General features: G+C 44.7%; 1 protein-coding gene across 1 annotated transcript in view; it reads right to left on the bottom strand.

Moving 5' to 3' along the window:
- The window catches only part of Ncapg2 (non-SMC condensin II complex subunit G2), a 74,022-nt gene extending 56,342 nt beyond the window's left edge, over nucleotides 1–17,680 (bottom strand). Inside the window, exons 1-9 of the mRNA XM_059279224.1 lie at nucleotides 17,570–17,680; nucleotides 16,027–16,143; nucleotides 11,672–11,860; nucleotides 11,084–11,198; nucleotides 9,289–9,443; nucleotides 8,391–8,525; nucleotides 5,147–5,241; nucleotides 3,459–3,528; nucleotides 928–1,014 (exon numbers count right to left, since the gene is read on the bottom strand). Coding sequence (XP_059135207.1) covers nucleotides 928–1,014; nucleotides 3,459–3,528; nucleotides 5,147–5,241; nucleotides 8,391–8,525; nucleotides 9,289–9,443; nucleotides 11,084–11,198; nucleotides 11,672–11,860; nucleotides 16,027–16,104 — 924 coding nt within the window. The 5' untranslated portion in view covers nucleotides 16,105–16,143; nucleotides 17,570–17,680. The remainder of the gene's footprint in view (nucleotides 1–927; nucleotides 1,015–3,458; nucleotides 3,529–5,146; nucleotides 5,242–8,390; nucleotides 8,526–9,288; nucleotides 9,444–11,083; nucleotides 11,199–11,671; nucleotides 11,861–16,026; nucleotides 16,144–17,569) is intronic.
- Nucleotides 17,681–22,501: the final 4,821 nt, after the last annotated feature.

Genomic DNA, 22,501 nt, shown 5'->3' with positions numbered 1-22,501 from the left:
AGCTGTCCCCTGACAAACCTCCTGGTCACTATGGGCAGGTTCCATATCACAATCTGTGCTAAGATTCACTAAAGGGAAGAACCCAATATCTGCTCCAAGTTCAAGCATTCCCTGGCTTGGTATGTAGCTCAGTGGAAGAGCACTTGCCTAGCATAGACAGGTCCTGAGTTCATCTCTAGGTCGACAAAACCAATCAAGTTCAAGCACTCCCAACTCTTTAGAATGAGGTTTTTCTTCAGAGAAAAGTTCTAACATTATAGTAGATAGAACTACCTATGGAGATAAGTCTTCTTGCCTGCCTCCAAAATTGTTTAGGGCAGAGACAAGGCCCTCAAGTCCTACAGAATCCTCGGCCAGCCAAGAAGCACCACTTTGGATTGGGCCTAGACTGGTTGTACCACTGAATCAGAAACTTAAAAGGCAAAGCCCAGTGTTGCTCCAATGCCCTGTAGGTGATCTGATGTATCCAACTCAGGAACCTCTTGGCTTAGGATGAACATGGCCCAGCTCAGGAGAGACCTCACTGGATGAAGGAGCCAAAGGCCTGGGTTAAATCTGTAATTCCTACTACCATCCTCATTCCCAAGACCTCCCAGCAGAACATTAACTCCATTAGACAAGCTTCAAACAGAATTCACAGTTGAAAAGGCAGCATGGAGAGTGCCCGGGTGTGGAAGCAGCCCAGAACTCAGGGATGCAGCTCAATATCAACTTGTGGTCTAAATCCAGTACATGGTGGGAGTTATAGTTATGAAATGAGTCTGTAGTAGAAACTACAGAGTACTAGGTACAGGGGTTACTTTACTACTATTACAGTGTATTTCAAGTAATTTCTTTTCACCAACTACCTATACATGGACCTATAAAGCTGAAATAGAATCTCAACAAATTTGCTCACAGTTGGTGGATTAGAGGTGCCTCACTCACCTCTCGTACTTTGGAATGCACTGGAGACCTCCTTGGAAGGTGGATGCCATGGAACATGAAGTCCTGGATGCAGTCGTTTTCAATGGTCTGAAATAATAAGAGCAATGACAAGCAGACATCCCACAGGCAGTGTGCACTGGCACGCAAGAATGGGATCCCCTCCTTTAGGAGAGAAAGCCTAGGCTGTTCTGTCAGAGCTGTTACTATATGTCCACACCTCTCACTGTTCCTTCAGTTTCAATTCAAAGAACACACTTAGTTTGCTTCTATTTTATCTGATGGTGAGTTTGAGCAATGTAGCAAGGTAAGCTCCACGATCATCAGAAGCCAGCTCTCAGCAGATGAAGTAGAGGCTGGGAAAAAGGAGTATACATAGACAGAGAGAGACCTCAAAACAGTCACACTGACCTGGATGAACATCACCAGCTTGAACCTGTTTCAAGAACCTCTCCAGAAATGCAGTGGAGCTGCCTCTACCATGGAGCTCAGAACTCCAGAGACCAAAATGAGATTTTGGGACAAGTGCTGGGGGAAAAGTGTATGAGAAGCTCCTTGACAACCCACAATGCTAAAGAGAGGCAGGGTAAGACAACAGAAAACCAGGCCCAGTAGACTATGTGTTGCCCTGCACTCCAGGGCCAGGGACTCGGTGGCTTTAGAGAAGGACATCTTGACCTTCCCTGACGTCAGTGATACATCTCTGAACGTGGGATAACATGCTATCTGACAAATAATGAGACAGGAGCTATGCCACCTGTCCTACAAGTTACATGTGCCATAAAGACAGACTGGAACAATCAGAATATGGCATTCCCTTCTACAGGCACCTCCGACACATCAATGGCACAAACATAGAGAGGAAAGCAACAAGCAAAGCCATGAGAGTACCTTTCCAGATCCTGATAAAAGGCACTTGCTTCCAGGCCAGACAATCTGAGTCTAATATCTAAGACCCACATGGTGGCAGAACTGACTCCTGAAAACTGTCCTCAGACCTCCACACATGCCACAGCACACATGCACCCACACTCATGCATACACAAGTACAAAACATAAATAATGTTAAAAAAAAGAATATATACAAAAAAAATTAAAAATAAAAATGGCCAGCAGTAGTGGCACACACCTTTAATCTCAGCACTCAGAAAGCCTGAGGAAGGTGGATATCTGGGAGTTCAAGGTCAGCCTGGTCTACGGAGTAAGTTCCAAAACAGCTGGAGCTACACAGAGAAACCAAATATATATATATATATGCACATGCACACACGTATGTATATATGTACCTATCTTTCTATATGAATTAAAATGAAGAAACAAACCTGTAATTCCAGCATTTAGAAGGCCAAGGGAGGAGGACCATGAATTCAAGACCAGCCCAAACTCAAAAAACAAAAGGAAGTGGGAAGAACTGGAGCAATGGCTCAGTAGCTGAGACTAAGAACTGCTTTTCCAGAGGACTCAAGTTCGATTCTCAGACATGTGTCAGGTGGCTCACAACTTCTGTAACTCTAGCTCCAGGGGATTCAATGCCTCTGGCCTCCACAGACCTGAAACTCAATGTGCATAAACCCATGCATAGACCCTCGCAGAGATACATAATTAAAATAACAAAATGAGTTATAAAGATTTAAAAACAAAAAATAAGCGAACTAAAATAATGCAGAATGATACCCTGGTTCTGCCCTCCTGCCATAAAGACTACACACTTTTAAACTAGTTTATAAAGTGTCTGCAGGAGAATGTAGTAACTTTTGATCTCTAGATGTAGAAGAAAGTGGCAAATATTAGCTATAAAGTGTAAGCAGGCAGAAAGGCAGTGTGGACAGAAACTGCATGATCATCAGCAAGTGCACTCCACTGCCCTGTGGAAGCCTTCCCACCTCCACCGTCGCTGCCAGCTCTCCACAGAGAAGAGTCAGGAACATAGAATGAGAAAACAGACAATGGGGTGACAGACGATTGAGGCTGAGAATGGCAAAGCTACATCTTCCTACCACAGACAGTACAGCTACAATGGGCTAACTATAATCAAAGCAAATGGCACCAACTTCTTAACATAACAGAAAGAGGCACCTGAGGGTCCTCAACAGCCTCATCCACAGAAACACAGTCCAAACACAAATGCAGCTTTACACTTTCAAGTAGCCAGAACAAACACAGAAAAAAGAAACAGGTCAAATTATTTTAATAGGACATTTTATTTAGCCCAGTACACCCGACTTGCAACACATCTCCCTTTGACTAGCAACACTCCAACAGCCCAATAACCAGTGGTAACTGGACAGTCTAGACCCAGACATAACAGAATACGGAACACAAGCCCTTGGACTTCACTGAAACTACACATCCCAGTAAGGTGATAGCTGGAGCGATGCCTCAACATGTGGGCAACAACAAGAGTCAGCCTGTCATTTCTATCAGCATCACTAATCAGCTTTATTTTCAGATAGACTAGGCACAAGTTTTAAATAGCCCACCCTTGGATACTTAAGTAACTAAACTACAACAGATAATAAATAAAATGAAAATACCTCCAACACTTTCCCTGAAGCCTTTTTCCAAGCTCTGAAATAAATTTCTGCAATGTGCACCATCAAAGACCTAAAAAAAAAAAAAAAAGATGTTAATACATATTTAAACATTATACCTTTACCATATACCACCCTTCAGTCACTCTCCTGCCCTAGGAAGAGGAAACTGACATAGGACATGGTTCACAAATCATCTGCAATGTTACCTGCCTGAGATGGAAAGAGGAGGATGACATGATTGGGGAAAGGAGGCTGAAGAAGACTCCTCAGTCAAGGCCTCAGTACGAACACTACCACTTCCTGGGACGCAGTGACAACACAGGCTCAGAACTAACTCTAAAGTCAAACACTTCAGATGTGGGCTGGGGAGAGAGCTTAGCTGGTAACTGCTGTGGGATGTTCAGTGCTGTGGGATGTTCTGTATGGCAACTGTGTTGCTCTGATTGGTTAACAAATAAAACACTGGCCAGTAGCCAGGCAGGAAGTATAGGCGGGACTAACAGAGAGGAGAATTGAGGGAACAGGAAGGCAGGGAAGGAGAGACCTGCCAGCCGCCGCCATGACAAGTGAGATGTAAGGTACAGGTAAGCCACGAGCCACGTGGCAACTTATAGATTAATAGAAATGGGTTAATTTAAGATATAAGAACAGTTAGCAAGAAGCCTGCTACGGCCATACAGTTTGAAAGCAATATGAGCGTCTGTGTATTTATTTTATAAGTGGGCTGTCGGACTGCAGGGGTTTGGCAGGACCCGGAGAGAAAACTCAAGCTACAGGTAACGGCACTTGCTGCCAAACCCAGTGACCTGTCAATACATAGAAGCCAAGTGGTAGGAAGAGAAAAGTAACTCTCACCTCCACATGTGTGGTATGGCACAGTCACACCCATACCCAAATAAATCGTTAAAAACACTAATTCTATACATACAGGAAAAGTTGCAATAGGATTCAGCTTTAGAATCACCTAAGTTTAGAAATTAGTTCAGCAAAAGTATTTTACAAAAAAGGAATTATGAGAAAGCAATCTAGAATACAGCAAGAGATCGGCACTCAGATTAGAATCAAATCCCAACTCAGTGCTTATACAGCTACCTGACACTAAGGAATTTAGAAACTGTATCCTACCTCAGATGTAAGAAATGCCTTTTTTAAAATGCAGAAGAGGAACGTCATACCTCTGGCTTTTCCTACTTACACAGCTCCTCACAACCACACAGCTCAGCCTATACTCAATTAGATGGTGCACTCTATACTCAAATGTCCCCTGAATACTAATGACATGGACTTGGTTGTGAATGAGACAAAGCTCTAACTGTCAAACACCTGACAAAAGAACCACCACTGCTTTCTGCTCCAGCTACTCCAGAGACTGGAGACCAACCTGGGCAGCAAACACACCATCTTGAGGGAAGGAAAGAGAAGAACTAAAAACTACAAGTTAAAATATCAATTTCAATATCACTACTGGAAAAATGACTTATTAGAGGAAAACAACTACCTAATATTTTAATATAAACAGGGTGGTGGTGCACAGCTGCAACAAGGAAGCTGAGGCAATAAGAAGTCACAACACACACACATGCATGCACACACACACACACACGCACACGCACACGCACACGCACACGAAACTTTTAAAATAAGCCAAGAGAACCTTTCAAAGTCAGAGTAAAACATGTAGTACTTACTTTTGTAATCCAGACAACTGATTTTTAATGGTCTCATGGATCATTTTAATAAAGTCTATATTCCAACTGAAGAGAAAACTAAGAAATCTTCTTCCCTGTAAATGAAAAAAAATGAGAATAAGCTGGGCACGTGGGAGGCTGAGACAGAGTATGACAAGATCAAGGACAGCCTGGCAACACAGACATCATCTCAAATAAATAAATAAAGGTGCAACTAAATGAAACTCATCTAATAACAAATATTTAAGTGTTTAGCTAGTCATAAAAAAAGAGGCCTGTGTCACTATCACGTGGCATGTTTGCACAGGGGTTGAACTGGAAAGTGCTACAAGTGGCTTCCTAACAGCAGAGACCCGTGGGCCACAGACATGCCTCCCTTGGGTAGAACAGCAGCTGCACTGAGCGTCTGTCTTCAAAGAGCTTGGACAGCCATACAGACCTTCGAATGGGTCCATAAACCTTTCAGTCTGGCTATCATGGGTAGTAGAAAATGCAAAACCAAAGAATGCCTGAAATCTTTGTTTGACCCCATCTTAAACTTTATTCTCACCAACTTCCCCACAATCCTGGAGATGAAGGTGCAACCCTTATGCCTGTCATCTTCCCAATAATGATGTTACCGTAACAACCACCCTAGGAACGAGCCCTCTCCACACACGCCCTGTACCAGTGACTGTGCTGCTGCCACTTCCCTCAAGCCACACCACGTGCTTCCCGCAAGTCTCAAAGAGCACCTGCCCTCCACAGTCAGGGTCAGAAACAGAGTGTTCTGGTGGAGCCAAAGAAACTGGTGCCAATCACATATGCCCTACAGGCTGGGGACTTGAGACTGCCATGGGACCAGACTTTCTACTCAGGGCTCAGACGCTGAGGAATGCTCTTTGGAAGCCTTCTCTACTGCTTCAGGAGAAATGGCTACAGACTGGTCCTTTAGGACACATGCAACCCAAATGCACTGTATTCATGGTCACCTTGCACCCTAGCAAGGGCACACAGTCCACACTCAATAACCACTACATAGTGACCTTACATAACAGAACTATTCTCCAGAAACCATGTTAATATAAGATTATGTTTATTTACATTTTTTTTTAAATTGAATCTAGGACCTCATGTATGCTAAGTAAGATCTCTACCACTTAGCTACAGCCCCAGCTCTAAAAATATTTCATGCATAGAAGTATTTATAAAATATCATTTACAATGAGTATAATAAATATAAAAAATCGTTAATACACATTCCTTTTTTTTCATGTTAAGTTCTCTAGTCCATGTGCACTTTACACTTAAAGCACATCTCAACTGGAACTGGCCATTTGCAGTGAACTTGCTCAGTTCACTCATGGGATTGGCCCACGATGGGCAGCACAACAACAGGCCAGAAGCCCCTCATTAGATTTCCTAAATGGTGGAAAAAGAAATAGAGACGACTGTGTGATGGCAGTTTTTGTGTATATGCCAATTACACACGATTATGTAGCCAGGGGAAGGCTCAGTAGTAGAACACTTACCTAGCGTGCATAAGGCTCTGGCTTCAATTCACAATATACACACACCCTCCCCACCTGCATTCTGGGTACTGTTTGGTCAACTTGACACAAGCTAGAGTCATCTGAGAGGAAGGAACCTCAGTTAAAAAAATACCTCCATAAGGCTGGCCTGTAGGCAAGCCAGGGGGCATTTTCTTAATGAATGATGTGCAAGGAACCAGGCCACTGTGGGTCGTACTACTCAGAGACACATGGTCCTGGATGGTTTAAGAAAGCAGGCTGAAAAGGCAGAGGCTGGCAGATCTCCGTGAGTTCGAGGCCAGCCTGGTCTACAGAGTGAGTGCCAGGACAGCCAGGGCTCTCAGAGAAACCCTGTCTTGAAAAACCGAAACAAAAGAAAGCAAGCAAGCAGGCTGAGAAGGGCTTGGTGGTACATGAGTTTAATTCCAGCACTTAGGAGGCAGAAGCAGGAGGATCTCTGTGAGTTCGAGGCTAGGTTGATCTACACAGAGGGTTCCAGGCTAGCCAGGGCCATCTAGTGAGATCCTGTCACTTAAAAAAGAAAGAAGACATTTCAAGCAATAATATTAAAATAACAATAACCTATGCATAATGCCTAGACAGCCAGGACTACATAATAGTTTAGAAATCCTGTCTCAAAAAATAAAAAACAAAACAACAACAAAAATGAATGCAGGCTGAGCAAACCATGGGAAGCAATCCAGTAAGCAGTGTTCCACCCTGGTCTCTGCTTTAGTTCCTGCCTCTAGATTCCTGCTTTGAGCTTCTGCCCTGACTTCCTTCAGTGATGTTCTGTGACTCGAGAGTTTTAAGATGAAATAAACCCTTTCCTCCTCAAGTTGCTTTTGGATGTGGTATTTTATCACAGCAACAGAAACTCTAAGACAACTTCTCCTACAAAAAAATAACCTGTAGAAGTAGGAAAGAGAGTAGATCTCAACCATAGGGATATGCTTTCTCACACTTACATATGTGTATATGTTTATGTAGAAAGTCTGGCCCCATGGCAGTCTCCAACAAGTAACCACTTTTTCACCATGAAAGGTACATATTATTAGTTTTTCGAGACAGGGTTTCTCTGTGTAGCTTTGCGCCTTTCCTGGAACTCACTCTGTAGCCCAGGTTGGCCTCGAACTCACAGAGATCCACCTGCCTCTGCCTCCCGAGTGCTGGGATTAAAGGTGTGCGCCACCACCGCCCAGCACAGGTATATATATATACTATACATATGTATGAAACACTCACTCTTAATTTAAAATGCAATTGTGGCTCCTCCAGTACTCTACAACCCACCTATTCCCATCCAATTTAATGATAGAAATAAGCCAGGGAGAGGAAGCATGTGATCCATCGGGGCCATCCAGTCCAATTGATGTGGTTTAAGTCCCCAGCTCAATTTTTTTTTTTTTTTTTTTTTTTTTTTTTTGGTGCGGAGTGGCTTTCAAGACAGGGTTTCTCTCTGTGTAACAGCCCTGGTTGTGCCTGTCCTTGAACTCACTCTATAGACCAGGCTGGCCTCGATCTCTCAGAGCTCTGCCTGCCTCTGTCTCCCAAGTGCTGGGATTAAAGGTGTGTACCACCATGCCCAGCTTCATACATAGCTCTTAATGGCTATGCTGGCTTTTCCACAAAACAGCCCAACACAAACAGCAACCCCGTGAACTTGAGAAAATAATCCATTAATAGCCCATCAACAAGCCAAAAAGAAAAAAGAAAAAACACTGCTCACTTACCTCCTCCTTCTTGATATAATTAACATTTATGAAGCACTCGAGCAGCATATCTTTAATGTCTCTGTTTTCCTCCAAATCATAAGCAAAGCAGTATAAAGCCTGATGGATGCGCCACAACCGACACACATCTGCGACCTGAGAACCACACAGGAGAGGACAGTGGAGGACTTGTTTCCAGTCATTTCTTCTTTTATCAACAGTAAAGTGATATTTTAAGCTAAGTACATATTTTATATCATAAATAATGAAGATTATAGGATCATAAAAAAGTAGGAGAGAGTGACAACTGAAAAAAATTTTAGGATGTGTAAATATTTTGTGTAGTTCTACAGAACATTTTGGACTGTTGTTTGTTTTTTTTCATAGGGCCTCACCTACCCCAGGCTGGCCTCAAATTTGTAAACTGTTCTTCTTTGGCCCAGCCACAACTAGGACTTCACAATAATGTGAAATAATTCCCACAACAATCCTCAATCCTAATGTCTACCTTTTATCCAGGACACTCCTGACTACCTGCCCAGCCTGCTCTTAGATATGTCTACCTCTCAGAGGGCCACCCCCACCCTCCACTCCACAACTCAGGAAAACGTGCTGCACAGCTCAGTCCGAGAAACTCTGGTCCTTCCTGCACCCCTGCTTTCTTTCCATTGCAGAACAGTATCATGACAGAGCTGGAGTAACCACCCTTTCACCATCATGTGACAAAGAGGACAGCAGCCACACCCCTGGGGAAAACACGCAAGAAAAGGCCCAACTTTAAATCTCACCATGGATTGTGTATCACTCTTGACCTCTATACATCTTTGTAAGAAACATCTCTAAACTGGGAAGCTATAGATCCACCCCTTCCTAGCTAATCCAACCCTCACTAAGCATTTCCTAAAGGAAGCAAACATACTGTTTTGGTCTCCAGACTTCTCCTTAGCAGCATGACAAATGCAGTCTTTCCCATGTCCTCCTTGGCAGGCAGGCCCTTTTCCCACCATTTGACACACAGATCCTGAATAGAGTTCTGGAGTTTTTGTTCAGATTCAGGTAGTGCATACAAAATACCTAAAACACAGCACAAAGATTTTCTGTTATTAAGCAAATTATTACTGATTCAGACTCAATAGTGCAGTGTTATGACCTGGTCCAAGGCCTTGCTAGACAAATATTAGTTTAATTTGCCAAATAAACATCATTTATGGAATTCCAATACTTATTTTAAAAAAAAAGACTTAACAAGTATTATTTTAAAAAAAGGTACAAAAAGCTGGGCAGTGGTGGCACACACCTTTAATCCCAGCACTTGGGAGGCAGAGGCAGGTGGAGGTCTACGAGCTCAAGACACTAATACATCCTGATATCACTATAACTCCACCACCACAGGACAGGTCCTGACCACCAACCCACCACAATCTCAATGTGCTGGCCTCAGGTTTAGGTGCAAAGGTGGAAAACAGTCAAAGCAAATAACAATCAGTAGAGAAAATATCGCTTTTAGAAACAGAAAGGCTCAGTAATTAAACTGTTAATAATGTACTCATAATTACCCACAGATGCCTGAATATCATTACACAAATATAAAGCTCCTAAAGTAACTGGAAGTTTGGCAGCAACAACAATAGTATTCATCTAACCAGGCACCTGGAGGCTATAAGTAAGCTGGTAGTAAAATTCACAAAGCACTTGAAAACTAACTTTAACTGACTGGGGTAACAAGATAATAATCAAAGAAAAAGATACTATCAACTTGGGATGGTAACATGGAAAGAAGGTTGGAGGGAGGGTAGCTGAGAGGGCTGGAGAGAGGAAAATGATGTAATTCTATTTTGATTGAAAACATACTAAAAGCCAGGCATTGGTGGCCCAAGCCTTTAATCCCAGCACTCAGGAGGCAGAGGCAGACCAAGCTCTGTTGAGTTTGAGGCCAGCCTGGTCTACAAAGCCAGTTCCAGGACAGCCAGGGCCGTTGCATAGAGAAATTCTGTCTCGGGGAAAAAACAAAGCAAAACTACACTGAACTAAAATATAAAATATTAAAAATGAAAAAATACGCTAATTTCAAGAAATCAGACTAAAGCAGCATCCTAAAAACATAAAGATACCCAAATGACACTAAGACTGAGAATTTGATAAGAAAATCTGTTCCAGGAAACTATACCCAAGTGAACAAAGCACTCCAAAGACAGTTCTTTGAAATCCTTAAAACTGCTGTTATGTTTATAAAATAACTTTGTGTAAATATTTTATAACCAGGTTTTTCATTAAGTCAGACTAGTGTACCCGTTTAATAATCACAGCTTTATAGGCAGTTAAAAGTTAACACAAACTGACTATGAGAATCAACAATGACTCCAGAGATAACAGTCACCCTCTAAGAAAAAATTCAACGACAGATTCCTGGGCTCTGTGGCCATGGCACAAACTGAGAAATCTGCAGTCAGACATGCCCTTCAACAGCACGTGTTATCATCAGTCCTGTGAGTCCAGGCATTGTCCTGAAGAACCTTTAAGTAGCAGTAGTCAGCAACTCAGAACCCACGTCAGCCGAGCGAACTCAATTCCTCAGGGGGCCCTGACAGAAGAGAACTTGAGTGCGGAGACATGCCTTTAAAGTTTTGTTTCAGATTGCCACACTGCTCGTGAAAATAGGTCACTTCTTCTTCAAAGGTGTCATGTTAGTGCCCACTACTGAACATGCCACTTACCATTTAATATAACAGCACACTCCAGGAGGGCCCCGTAGTTCTCATGTTCATTTATTACAGATATAGAAGCAAGAATTACAGATGTAATTGCATGTGTTATTTCTATGCTCTTTTTCTGTTAAAAAAAATTAAAACATAAGTGAGATAAAATAAGGAACTTAACACTCAACTTAAAAAAAAAAAAAAAAAAACAGCTACTAAATTTCTGAAATGAAGCCACCTCTAGCTTATTGTAAAAAGCAGACTAAAATTAAAGTCAAATAACCTAAAAGAACCTAACACTGAGTAGCCGAACAGCAATAGCAGGGCTGGCCAGCAGGTAAAATTACAGTGAAAGGAATTGACACACTGCACATTTTCTTAACCTAAAAGTTCAATTATTCAAGCCAGGCATGATGAACGCATGCCTTTAATTCCAGCACTGAGGAGCTGAAGCAGGTGAGCTCTGAGTTCAAGGCCAGCTGGGTACACATGTGAGTTTCAGGCTGGCCAGGACTGAAAATGAGACTCTTTCAAGAAGAAAGTTCAAATAAACGATCTTTTCTTAGCACAATAAAGAGGAAGTTTTTATTTCTGAAAGTCAAATACCATCTTTGGACTGTGCTCTGATTCCATTCCATCTTCACCCTGGTCTTCCATTGTCTGCCACCCATCCACAGGGCTTTCTAACAACGTTTCTGTCAGTAAGTCCTTCAGCCTTTGCCATAATTCTTCTTTCTGTTTCCTTGATAATTCATCGAGTAACTCACTTAAGCTGAAAGGATCAGAAGAATCTTTCTGCAAAAAGAATTTTAGAAAACACAAAATATGAAAAATTAGTTGTATTCTTTTCATAATGGTATTAATAGAAAACTTTAAGTACTAAATTAGTTACATGTTTAAGCATTTGGTTAGTTTTCAAATCCTTTTCTAACAGGGAAAAAGAAGAGAATTACCAAGCAGAAAGCATCAAATCTTGCCTCTACCTCTTCTTCCTTAGAACCTGATCTTTAAAGTTTAAAACTTCACCCACTTAAAGTCCCTAAAAATCAATAAAAAAGTCCACACCCTCCCCAGGCCTGTCATCAGGTACAGAAGATGCTGGAGGCAAACAACGGAACAGGAGCAGCAACCAGAGGCTCCGACTCCCTTCCTTCCAGTTCTCTGTGCTCCAAACTGTCCACATCGCCCGCCTGCTCCTCAGCCCTAGACTGCAGTCTCTGCTGAGCCAGTGAGTCCCCCACGACTTCCGGCTTGCTAGACTCTCTTCTCACTTGGGCAGACTGCACATATCTCTCTGACACAGTAAGAACAGGCATTGTCAAAAGGTACAAAACCCAGTAAGAGGCCTTTCCAGCAGCTGCTCTGGGACAATCCAAGTACAAGTACAGTAACAATAATAGATTATAGTCTACAGAATAAAATTAGCATCAATGAGACTATACATAAGTTAATAAATTATAAATCATTTATTCATTAATAGCACAGACATGCTACAGAGCACCAATGAATAAATATTGAAGAAATATAGAGTTTACAAATGACAATTTTATGGCCACCATAGTAAGAGACTCTGGTAAGAAGTATCCACAGATACTGAAACAAACAGAAGTGTGCTGAGAAGCAGGTCATCTACAGTTACAAAGGGAAAGCAGGAAGCTTCTCCTACAGACTGTGAACACACACTTACTCACCCACCCACTGACCCCCATATAGCAGGGCTGTCCTGAGAGGCCGACACTGCTAAGCAGCTCCTGCCAAAGAGGAGACACTAGATCTGATGGGATTGGCTAATATGAAGAGAATAAAAAAGACCCACCAACTCCTTCAAACCTTCAGTGCTGTGGCAAGCATAGGAAGGCAAAGATTCTGCCTAGAATCCCGGATGAAAGAGCACTTAAGAGATGTGACAGCTACAGGGAGAGTCTGACACCGAGCTGGATCCTGGGTCAGGAAAATGACTATAAAGGGCGTTACCGTGACAACTGTTGAAACATAAATATATACTGAAAGTAATGGTTAAAGTGTCATGTCTTAAGGATCTTAACCAAGTTATATACAATAGAATTGTATTCAGTTGTACAGACAAATGAAGTGTGAAGGAAAAGTGATACATCTACAGAGTACTGCATTAACAAAGGTGACCCAGACTCATCACAAATTGCCTGTTCTCTCTCATACGCAGATTCTAACTTCTATATATTCTGTATATAAGTGGGTGTGAAAGTAGGTGCAGGCTGTGAAACTACATAAAAGACCGTGAAAGGGCAGAAAGTGGTGCTGGGGGCAAGAGAAAGCACCACAGGAGTACACATGTGACATGCAAGCAGAAAGGAAGATGCTGAGGGTGGAAGCACATGGAGGGGGAGCAGGGGGACAGGGAAACGTAGGGAGAAAAACTAAAAACTCATGTGAAAAATACCAGAATCATTGCAAGTTTAAATAAAAGTTTCAAGAAAGTGCTGGGGAGACGGCGCAGTTGGTTAAGTGCCTGTGAAGACCAGAGTTTGGATCCCATGAACTCACCTAAAAAGCTGGGCACGGCAGCCTGACTCTGTACTTCCTGATTTCTGAGGTGAGTGACAACAGAAGAGGACCTCTGGAAGTTCTAGGGCTACCTACAAGAGCTTACACGGCCAAGTTCCAGACTAATGGGACACCTGAGACCTACGTAGCCGAGACCGCCGACTGGTCTCCACATGTGTACCCCATGTAAAATGGACATACACACAAGTACAACCATACACAAAAATTCCAAATGTACTAGTGGTTACCAATTGCTGTATTCTTTATCCTAGAATCATTCTTTGCTTTGGAACAATTCAAGGCAGTTATAGGCACGTGACTCTATAGGGGTGCACTTTTCTAAAACAAAGATACTTTCTTAAAAATACAATCATTAGCTGCACCCCTCCATGGATCACCACTACACTGCACTCTAAGCACTAATGCTCCACCTGTCTGAAGCTAGCTTGTCTTTTCCTTCTCGTTTCTGCTCTCTTGGTTTTTCCTTTCCCACACAAGAATGGCAGGCCCTGTGCAAGCTGGCCATACTTCTAACTATAAACTCCCAATCTTTCTCAAAGGAAAGCATCATACTTCCTTTAGCATTTGTGTTTCCTAGTGACTTAACCTGTGTTACTATGTTTATTAGATTCCTATCTTTAATGTGTCACAGGCAAAATATGTTAGTAGTGTGCCTCCAGTCCTATTTCCCCAATAAGCTCTGTGGGTTATTTGAGACAGTCTTTCTTTGTAGCCCAGCCTGACCTTGAACCCATTACGTAGCCCAACAAGCCTCAATTCATGGTTCTTCGGCCTCAGTGTTCTGGGTGCTGTAATTGCTAGTGTACAAACATTCTAGTTTTTATCATCAATATTGCAAGGTAGTGGTTGTTAGTAATGCACATGTCAGAACACAGTGATTCACTCAGATGGCGAGACCCAACCAAGAGGCCTCAAACTGATATACATCTTTTCCTTAGCTCCTATCAGGTTAAACTACTGAAAACTGCCATTACAGAAATTGGCATTTCGTAACACTCAATTTGATGAAACCAAGTAAGGCACAATTCTAAAACAACCATATGAATTTATTTTTGTTTGTTTGTTTGATTGGTTGGTTGGTTTTTTGAAACAGGTTTCTCTGTGTAGTTTTGGTGCCTGTCCTGGATCTCGCTCTGTAGACCAGACTGGGTCGAACTCACAGAGATCCGCCTGGCTGTGCCTCCTGAGTGCTGGGATTAAAGGAGTGTGCCACCGCTGCCGGCTCACTGCATAACCTTAATCAGGATAGGTTAGGCTGGCTCAAGGCTCCCAGCACAAAGGCCCAGCTATCACAGTACTAGTGCACGGCTGCACTCTGGTCCCCCCACTGCTCCTACACCCTACACCATACACTCCCAGAAGAGAGCTCCCACCTATATAGCTCATGGCACCCAGAGTTCTCTGACCTTCAGATATGCTGTCAATCTGTCTCATGGCCATCACCCTGGACATACCCTACAGACAGTCATCTTTCTCCCACACCTAGGCTGGTCGCTCACCATTATATCCAACCAAATGATGGTAGTATCTCTGCAGTTGAAGGCTTCCAACTTCCACAGCAAATCTAGTACCAATGTTAAGCAGCATTACACTCTCCAGTACCTGGCTTGGTCCCTCAAGCTGCTCTGCACATGCAGGCAGACATGTGTTCCCAGAGACAAATCTTTCTTCCCTCTTCTTATTGTCTTCTGTCCTGGTTTCCCTTCCTCTGGTTCCTCTCCTGTCTACATGCTGGCTACTCTCCGCCTACTGGATAAACTTTGAACCTCCCTATAGGCTCGGGTATCTGAACATTTGGTTCCCAGTCGGTGGCATTGTTGGGGAGGTTCAAGTGACAGAGCCTTGAAGGAGGAAATATATCACTAGGGTCAGGCTTCGACATTCCATATATACTCTGACCTCACCTCTAGTTTCCTCGGCACAAGCTTGCAGTTGAGGATGTGAGTGCTCAGCTTCCTGCTGCTGGCACACCTCCCCACCATGATGGACTCTTACCCCTCTGGAAGCATATGCCAAAAATAAGCTCTTTTATACGTTACTTCTGGTCATGGTGTTTATGCCGGCAACAGAAAGGTGACGCAGCTTCCCATCTTTGCTGCCTTTCCCTCCTTGCATCTATCGTTGCACCGTGGCCCTGCCAGCCCTCTTCAGGTTAAAACACAGTCTGCCTTCTCCAATCCTTAGGGATCCCTTCAGTTCAATGAGCTCTTTGGCTCACTCCTGTTTATCTTCTACTTTTTACCTCAGCCCCAAAGTGGGTCCATTTAATTCTAAAGAATTTACTTATCTTTTTTAAAAAAAAAAATTCATCCCCTAAGAACTCACTGAGAGAACTGTATTTCACTTGGGGACATGATTTTAGAATATTATTTATATCCAGAGTCAAAACTATAGTAAAAGTAAATCACACAACTTACGTCAAGTTGAACAAACTGCAGAAAATCTTCAACGAGTTCCTTAGAAACCGCTTGGACAAATGTCTCTCGTTTTTCCATGACAGATAAAACTGTTCTAAAGGAGCCTGTTTTACAACCCTGGTGGGAAATACAATCAGACCAGAACTTAAATGCACAAATTATCCCATAAGATTTAATTTGATATGAGCATTCAAGAAGAGTGACACATTTTTATACCACTATGGAAGACAGTCTCTAACATTCTGGCACAAAATTGTAATAATCTGAAAAAAATATTTACTAACAACCATGAATGAAACTACCAGCTAAGGAACTGCCTCAGGAATCTTACTTTCTCTTTTAATGCTGGCAAGAACTGACTTATGCAACTGGTTCAAGCTGATCCTCACAGCTGAATTCTTCAGGCTCCTCTTCTAAAGTGCCGTTCCTCCAACAAGATCCCACCCAACAAATCCTCTCTTGTTTTTCAAGTGAGAGACTGTTATGTGGAATGAAAATCACAACAGCAGCCCTGAGGTCACCTGGGAGCTTGTTAGAGGGTGTATTTGTGCCTCCCCTCAGCATCCTCCTCTCCACCCCTGCAGGATAACAAGAGCTCAAGGGACCTTGCTCATTCTCCTTCCTGCCTGAGATCTCCCAGGAAATCCTATTTTACCATTACACCTGGTGCTAGGATGGCCTACTCAAAACACATAAACTTAACGATAGTGACAGCAAGCGACAGCATATTTGCAACACGGCCTCTCACCTTAAAACTTAAAAACCTCCTATATCTTTACAAATACAGGAATATGGAAAATTACTGGCAGTAATTATGGAGACAGTGAATCACAGTAAACATACATTCTAAACTGACTAAAAGTAGAAAATAACCTCAATTTGACAATTCCTCACATAAGCAAATCTTAAATACAGCCACTTTACCCCCAGTTCAAATGGCCGAATTGTGAACCATAACTTTTTTCTGATGAATGAAATGGAAAGGAAAGGCAAGAGGACCCGTATCAACACTCTCCTAATTCTGGTTACTGTTCTTATTTACTTCAGCGCATGCCTTTGGCAACTCAGTCGTGCCAAGCAACGTCTACAGCCGCTAGACTCACAAAACGCTACTCCATTTCTCGACTTGTCTCTTTCACTATTAGTTCAGGGCCAAGAGTCTCCCTAGATCAGTCTGAGGTGAAGGTTCGGGGCCCTCCCTACGTCATGCCAAGTCCAGGTCCTGGTCTGAGGTCCTCCCGGGTGAGCCCGGGACCAGTTCTGGAGTCCCCTCTAGTCGTGCCCAGGCCCTCTTCCGGGGTCCTCCCGCGTCAGCCGGGGTTCAAGGCTGAGCTCCTCCCTGGTGGCCCCCGTCTTGGTCTAGGGTCCTCCGCAGCCCGCCCGGGTCCTGCTCTGCCCTCCCGGGGCCCCTCTCTCACTCCACAGGCGCCCGGGACGGGTGACGGCCGCGGACAAGGGACCCGGCCGGGCTGCGTCGCCCCGCCGCGGCCGCCCGCCGCCCGGTCCTCCTCGTAGCCCACCCGGGACACGGCGCAGCGCTCACCTCACCAGGGACCCATGGTTTCCCGCGCTCGGACCAGATTCAAACACACCCGCGCACCGTCCCGACGCTCCCGCCCTCCACCCCGTCACCAGTCGCCGCTCTCACGAGAACTGACGTTGCCCGGCCACGCCCACGCGCGTCAGCCCCGCCCCCCACCGGCCAAGCACCGCCTCCCGGACCAGGCTCGCGGCCGCCCGCCCGGCCTCTTGGGCGCGCCCACCGCACGCGCACGCGCACGCGCAGGGCTGTGCTGGCCCCGCCGCCGGCGCCGCCAGCGCAGCCGCCACCGCCCTCCGTGGGAGTGCTGACGTTACTTCTGCGTTTCTGGCCCGCTTGCCGGTGAAAGATCGTGGAGCAGACGGAGGAGAGAGAGAGAGAGACAGGAAGAAGGGGAGACGAGGAACAGCGCCGGAAAACAGGGGGAGAGGAAGGAAGGAGAGTAGTACCAGGAGAGAGAGAAGGGGGCGCTGGGGAGAAATCGGGGAGGCTGGAGGAGGGGAGAGGAGCCAAAGAGGCAGAGGGAGGACTGTGGAGAGGAGGAAGAGACAGTAAAACGGGAGGCTGCCGACCAAGGAGGAAGAAGGGGTGGGATGTCAGGGCACCCCCAGGGAGAGGCTTCAGAAATGGAAAGAAGTAATGTGTGTTTTCTTGCGAGTTGGCCATCTCAGGAGCTTTTTACAGCATGACACAGATAAGGACGTGGGGAGGAGCCCGCTGAGGGAGATGGGAGCCCAAGCCTGCACTTTCCCGGGATTCAACAGCAGCAAATGGTGCTCAGGCTCATGGCCGGGACTGGGCAGCACTCCACAGCCTGGCAGAAGACTGGTCCTAAGCCTGCATCTGTTCATGCCCTGTCCTCCGTGGTTTCCTGCACCTGGAAACCAAAGCCAGTCCTCCAACCCACATACTACTTGACTCCAGTCTACCCTCTCCCCACCCTGCAGAGCCCTCTCTCCCTCAGCCAATCCCCCTTCCCAATCCAGCTGTGCTCCAAATGAGGTCACTGTTATCAGTTCCTGGAAAATCTTTTCAGAAATATTTCCTGCATTTTTTTTCTTGCTCAAAATGTCCAGAGTGAGTTTCTGTTGCTTGGATTGAACTTAAAGGACTTAGGTGTTACCCAGAGGCAGCCTGCCTACCCAGCATAGGACCAGATGTCTATTGACTGAGAAGGCCAAAATAATTTGTATTTAACTTGATATAGCCAAAGTGTAGTCTCAGCGGTATAAAATGATAGTGAGGAGAGGGAACTGGTTAGTTAGGAAATCTGAGATAGTAAGCAGAGCCAGAGACGGGGTTGACCCCCCACAGCAAGCCATTGTCTGTACCTCTCACCTGCTTCATTATACAGGGGCCCCTTAATTTCTGGCCACCTCTCTCTCCACAATTCCTCGATCCCTACAGTCCCTTGAATTTGGATACTCCACTTTTCCACTCTCGCAGTTTCGTCTACAAAGTTTGAGCAGCCCACCTGAGGCCAGACTCGCACATTCAGATTTGCCATCACTGTTCTGAGCATCCTGCTCATTCCCATTCAGGTTTGACTCCTGTCCAAAAGAAATCCCAGTTCCCACTGCCTTTCTCCCCTTCCTCACCCACTTTCAAATTCCTGACTGGTACACTTCTGTTAAGAAATGGATGATGAGTTTAGCAGTGAGTTCTGAATATTCAAAGCTAGTGACACAGACAGGTGAATAACAATTCTGTCTTCCTTGGTTTGCCATGTATTCAAAACAAAACAAAACAAAACTGAGAACAGGGCTCTTGATGTAGCTCAGTTGGCAGAGTGCTTTCCAAACTTATACAGTGCCCTGGGTTCAACTATTAGCACTGCATAAACAGATGCAACACACCTGTAATCGCAATACTGTAGGGATGGAAGCAGGAGGAACAGAAAGTGAGATCAATATTGGCTACACAGTTCAAGACCTGCCTGAGATAAATGAGATCCTTTCTCAAAAAAATAAAAAATAATCATATTATCTACTTATGTTGTGGGTTATCCACCAGAGAAGACTGCTCTGACATGGGTGTAAGCCAATAGAAAGCCTTTATTAGCCCACCCCAGTGACTACACTGGGTGTTCAGGATCCCAGTATAGCCCCAAGCCTTTCTCTGAGTGAGCTTTTAAACAAAAACTATGCCTGGGTTGACATACTTCAGTGAACAAGAACCGATAGTCAGATGCAGAAGTACAGAAGCCAAATTGCAAGGTCAGTACATTTAGAGAATTTCCGAGATCTGTGGACTTCAATGGATTTGTTTTTGTTTTAGTTTTGGCAGGTAGTACTGTCTACGTGCTGAGTTCTACTGCCTGAATGATACTTTCATCATGGAGTCAGCTGTGCCATGGTCTGCGGCCTGTCACATTCCCCATGTGAATGAGTCAAATTGAATCCAATCCAGATCTGAGGGCGGTGGGGGTTGGACCTTGTATTCACACCCATAGTGCAAAACACAAGACTCGGGAGGAGATAGAAGGGCGGGGAGTAGAAGTGCCTGGAGCCCAATAAAACCTTAACTTCAATGGCTCCATAGTCCGGAGACCGTCCATTTGGTAGCAATATCTGTGGCTTTCACTTTCTTGACCTGAATGTGGTGGATCCATGATGTAATGCCAGCTACCACCACTGCCTTAGGAGTGAAGAGAACCGCCTTACAGGGTCCTTTCCAGGTTAGTTCCAGTGCCTCTGTGGCTACTCATTTGACCCAGACAATGTCACTGGACTCAAACAAGGGAAAACTGGTGGTGGACTCAGAGGTCAGCTGGCTCTCTCAGATAGTGAAGAGCCTGTATGGGGAACTGGAGGGCCTGTCCTGTCTTGAGAAAGGAATGGTTAGGGAGTTCTGACAACTGCTGGTCTCTGAGCCTGGGAAGCAGTCGGGAGGTCTTTCAAACTTAATCTCGTATGAGCAAATCCCTCCCTATGTGAGGTGCAGTAGGCTGAAGCAAAGCAAAGGAAACCCATCCATCTTTTGCTGGGCTGTGGTCAGGGTATTGTTAGAGTTTCTTTTGATACCGTGTTTATTCTTTTTACCTGGTCAGAACTCTGAAGTTTATATGCACAATGAAGTTTGCAATCTATATCTAAAGCTTTAGCTTTTAATTGAGAGGTTTTGGCTGTGAAAGCCAGGCCATTGTCAGACTGCATTGCTAGGGAGGAAGCCAAATCGGGGGACCAGTTCCTGGAGGAGCTTTTTAGCAACTATCTGAGCAGTTCCCGTCTGGACGGGAACCCTTCTGCCCACCAGGGAAAGGTATCTATAAAAACTAGCAACTACTTTCGTCCTCCCGCACCAGGCCAGATCTGGGCGAAGTCAGTTTTCCCAGAGTTTGCTGGTGTGTTGGTCTCTCATTTGGTAAGGGCTCTCTTGTTTTGGATTCACTTGAGCACAAACCTGGCATTTGGCTGAGATATCCCGTGCTAGGCTGTCTATTCTAGGTATAATATGCCTTGGTCTGAGCAACTCAGAAAGTTATGTGGACCCCAGATGAGCATCCTGGTGAAAGTTGGTTACCAGAGTTCTGCTAGCTCTTTCTGGGAGAATGATCTTTCCTCTGGTATCCTCCATCAACCAGTGGGTTTCAACTGTGCGTTTCTCCTTACCATAGAGTCTCAGGTAGTACTAGGGCATGGCACATCATTAGAATATGAATAGGCCATTTTCTGTGGGCAGTCAGGTCAGCAGCCTAGCAGTGGAAGACAGCAATTTGCAGGGGAAGCCAAACACTCTCTAGGAGGGCCAAATTTTTTTTTTTTTTTGGAGACAGGGTTTCTCTGTGTAGCTTTGTGCCTTTTCCTGCATCTCACTCTGTAGACCAGGCTGGCCTCCAACTCACAAAGATCCACCTGCCTCTGCCTCCCGAGTGCTGGGATTAAAGGCGTGGCCACCACCGCCCGGCCAAATTTTTTTTAGGTGGGGTGGGATCAAGGTGATGTTTTATTCTTTTAAAGTACCTTCAGCTATGATTTTTTTATTATTAAGAAATTTTCTATTCATTTTTACATACCAACCACAGATCCCCCTCTCTTCCCTCCTCCCACCCCCCAGCCTCCCCCACCAACCCACCTCCCATTCCTACCTCCTCCAAGGCAAGGTCTCCCATGGTGAGTCAGCAGAACCTGGGCCACGATTTATTAATGTCCTTTTCCCCAGCATCGAGAAGCCCTCTTTCTCTATAGATCATACCATGGATATGCCAGGTAGTGAAAGCATACTGACTGATGGTCTGTGTAAATGGTGGTGGACTTTCCTTTTCCACATCTGAGAGCCTGGGTCAGATCAATCAGTTCTGCTTTCTGGTCTGAGGTACCTGCCTTGGGCCCAGATTGTTTTGGTTAAAGGCACCACTGCACCTCCCACCTACCTGGTTTCATCTTCATCTTTTGACAGTCATGGGTGAAAACCTGCATCATCGGGCAGAAGAGTAGCAGGATTGATGGAGGTGGGTTTCTCAAACAGGGTGAGCCAGGAGAAGAGGCTGGGGCTAGGTCACACAATCATTAGGTAGCCAGAGTTCTGGTGCTCCTCAGGGGAGGGCCTCAAGCACATTGTGGGGTGCTGTGAGTATAAGATCTTGACCCAGAGTTAACTTGCTTGCTCTCTCTCACTAAACTAGCAGTGGCCACCACAGCTCTTAGATAGGTGGGCCACCCTGTGGCCCCAGGAACCAATTGTTTGGACAGATATGTCACAGGGCATTGCCATGACTCCAAAGTTTGGGTTAATACCCCTTTTGTATTTTGTTTCATGGACAAACATATGAAAAGGTTCTAAAAGATTTGGAAGTTCTAGGGCTGGAGCAGAAGTCAGAGATGTTTTTAAAGCCTCAAATGCTTTTTGTTTCGTCTCAGTCCAGATTAGGGGCTCAGTGCTCCCCTTTGTGCTGGTGTAGAGAGACCTTGTTGTTTCCACAAACTCTGGTGTCCA

The sequence above is a fragment of the Peromyscus eremicus genome, chromosome 14 (genome assembly GCF_949786415.1).
Source record: "Peromyscus eremicus chromosome 14, PerEre_H2_v1, whole genome shotgun sequence".
Taxonomy (NCBI): domain Eukaryota; kingdom Metazoa; phylum Chordata; class Mammalia; order Rodentia; family Cricetidae; genus Peromyscus; species Peromyscus eremicus.
Note: the sequence above shows the minus strand (reverse complement) of the source record. Positions and strands in the feature narration are given on the sequence as shown.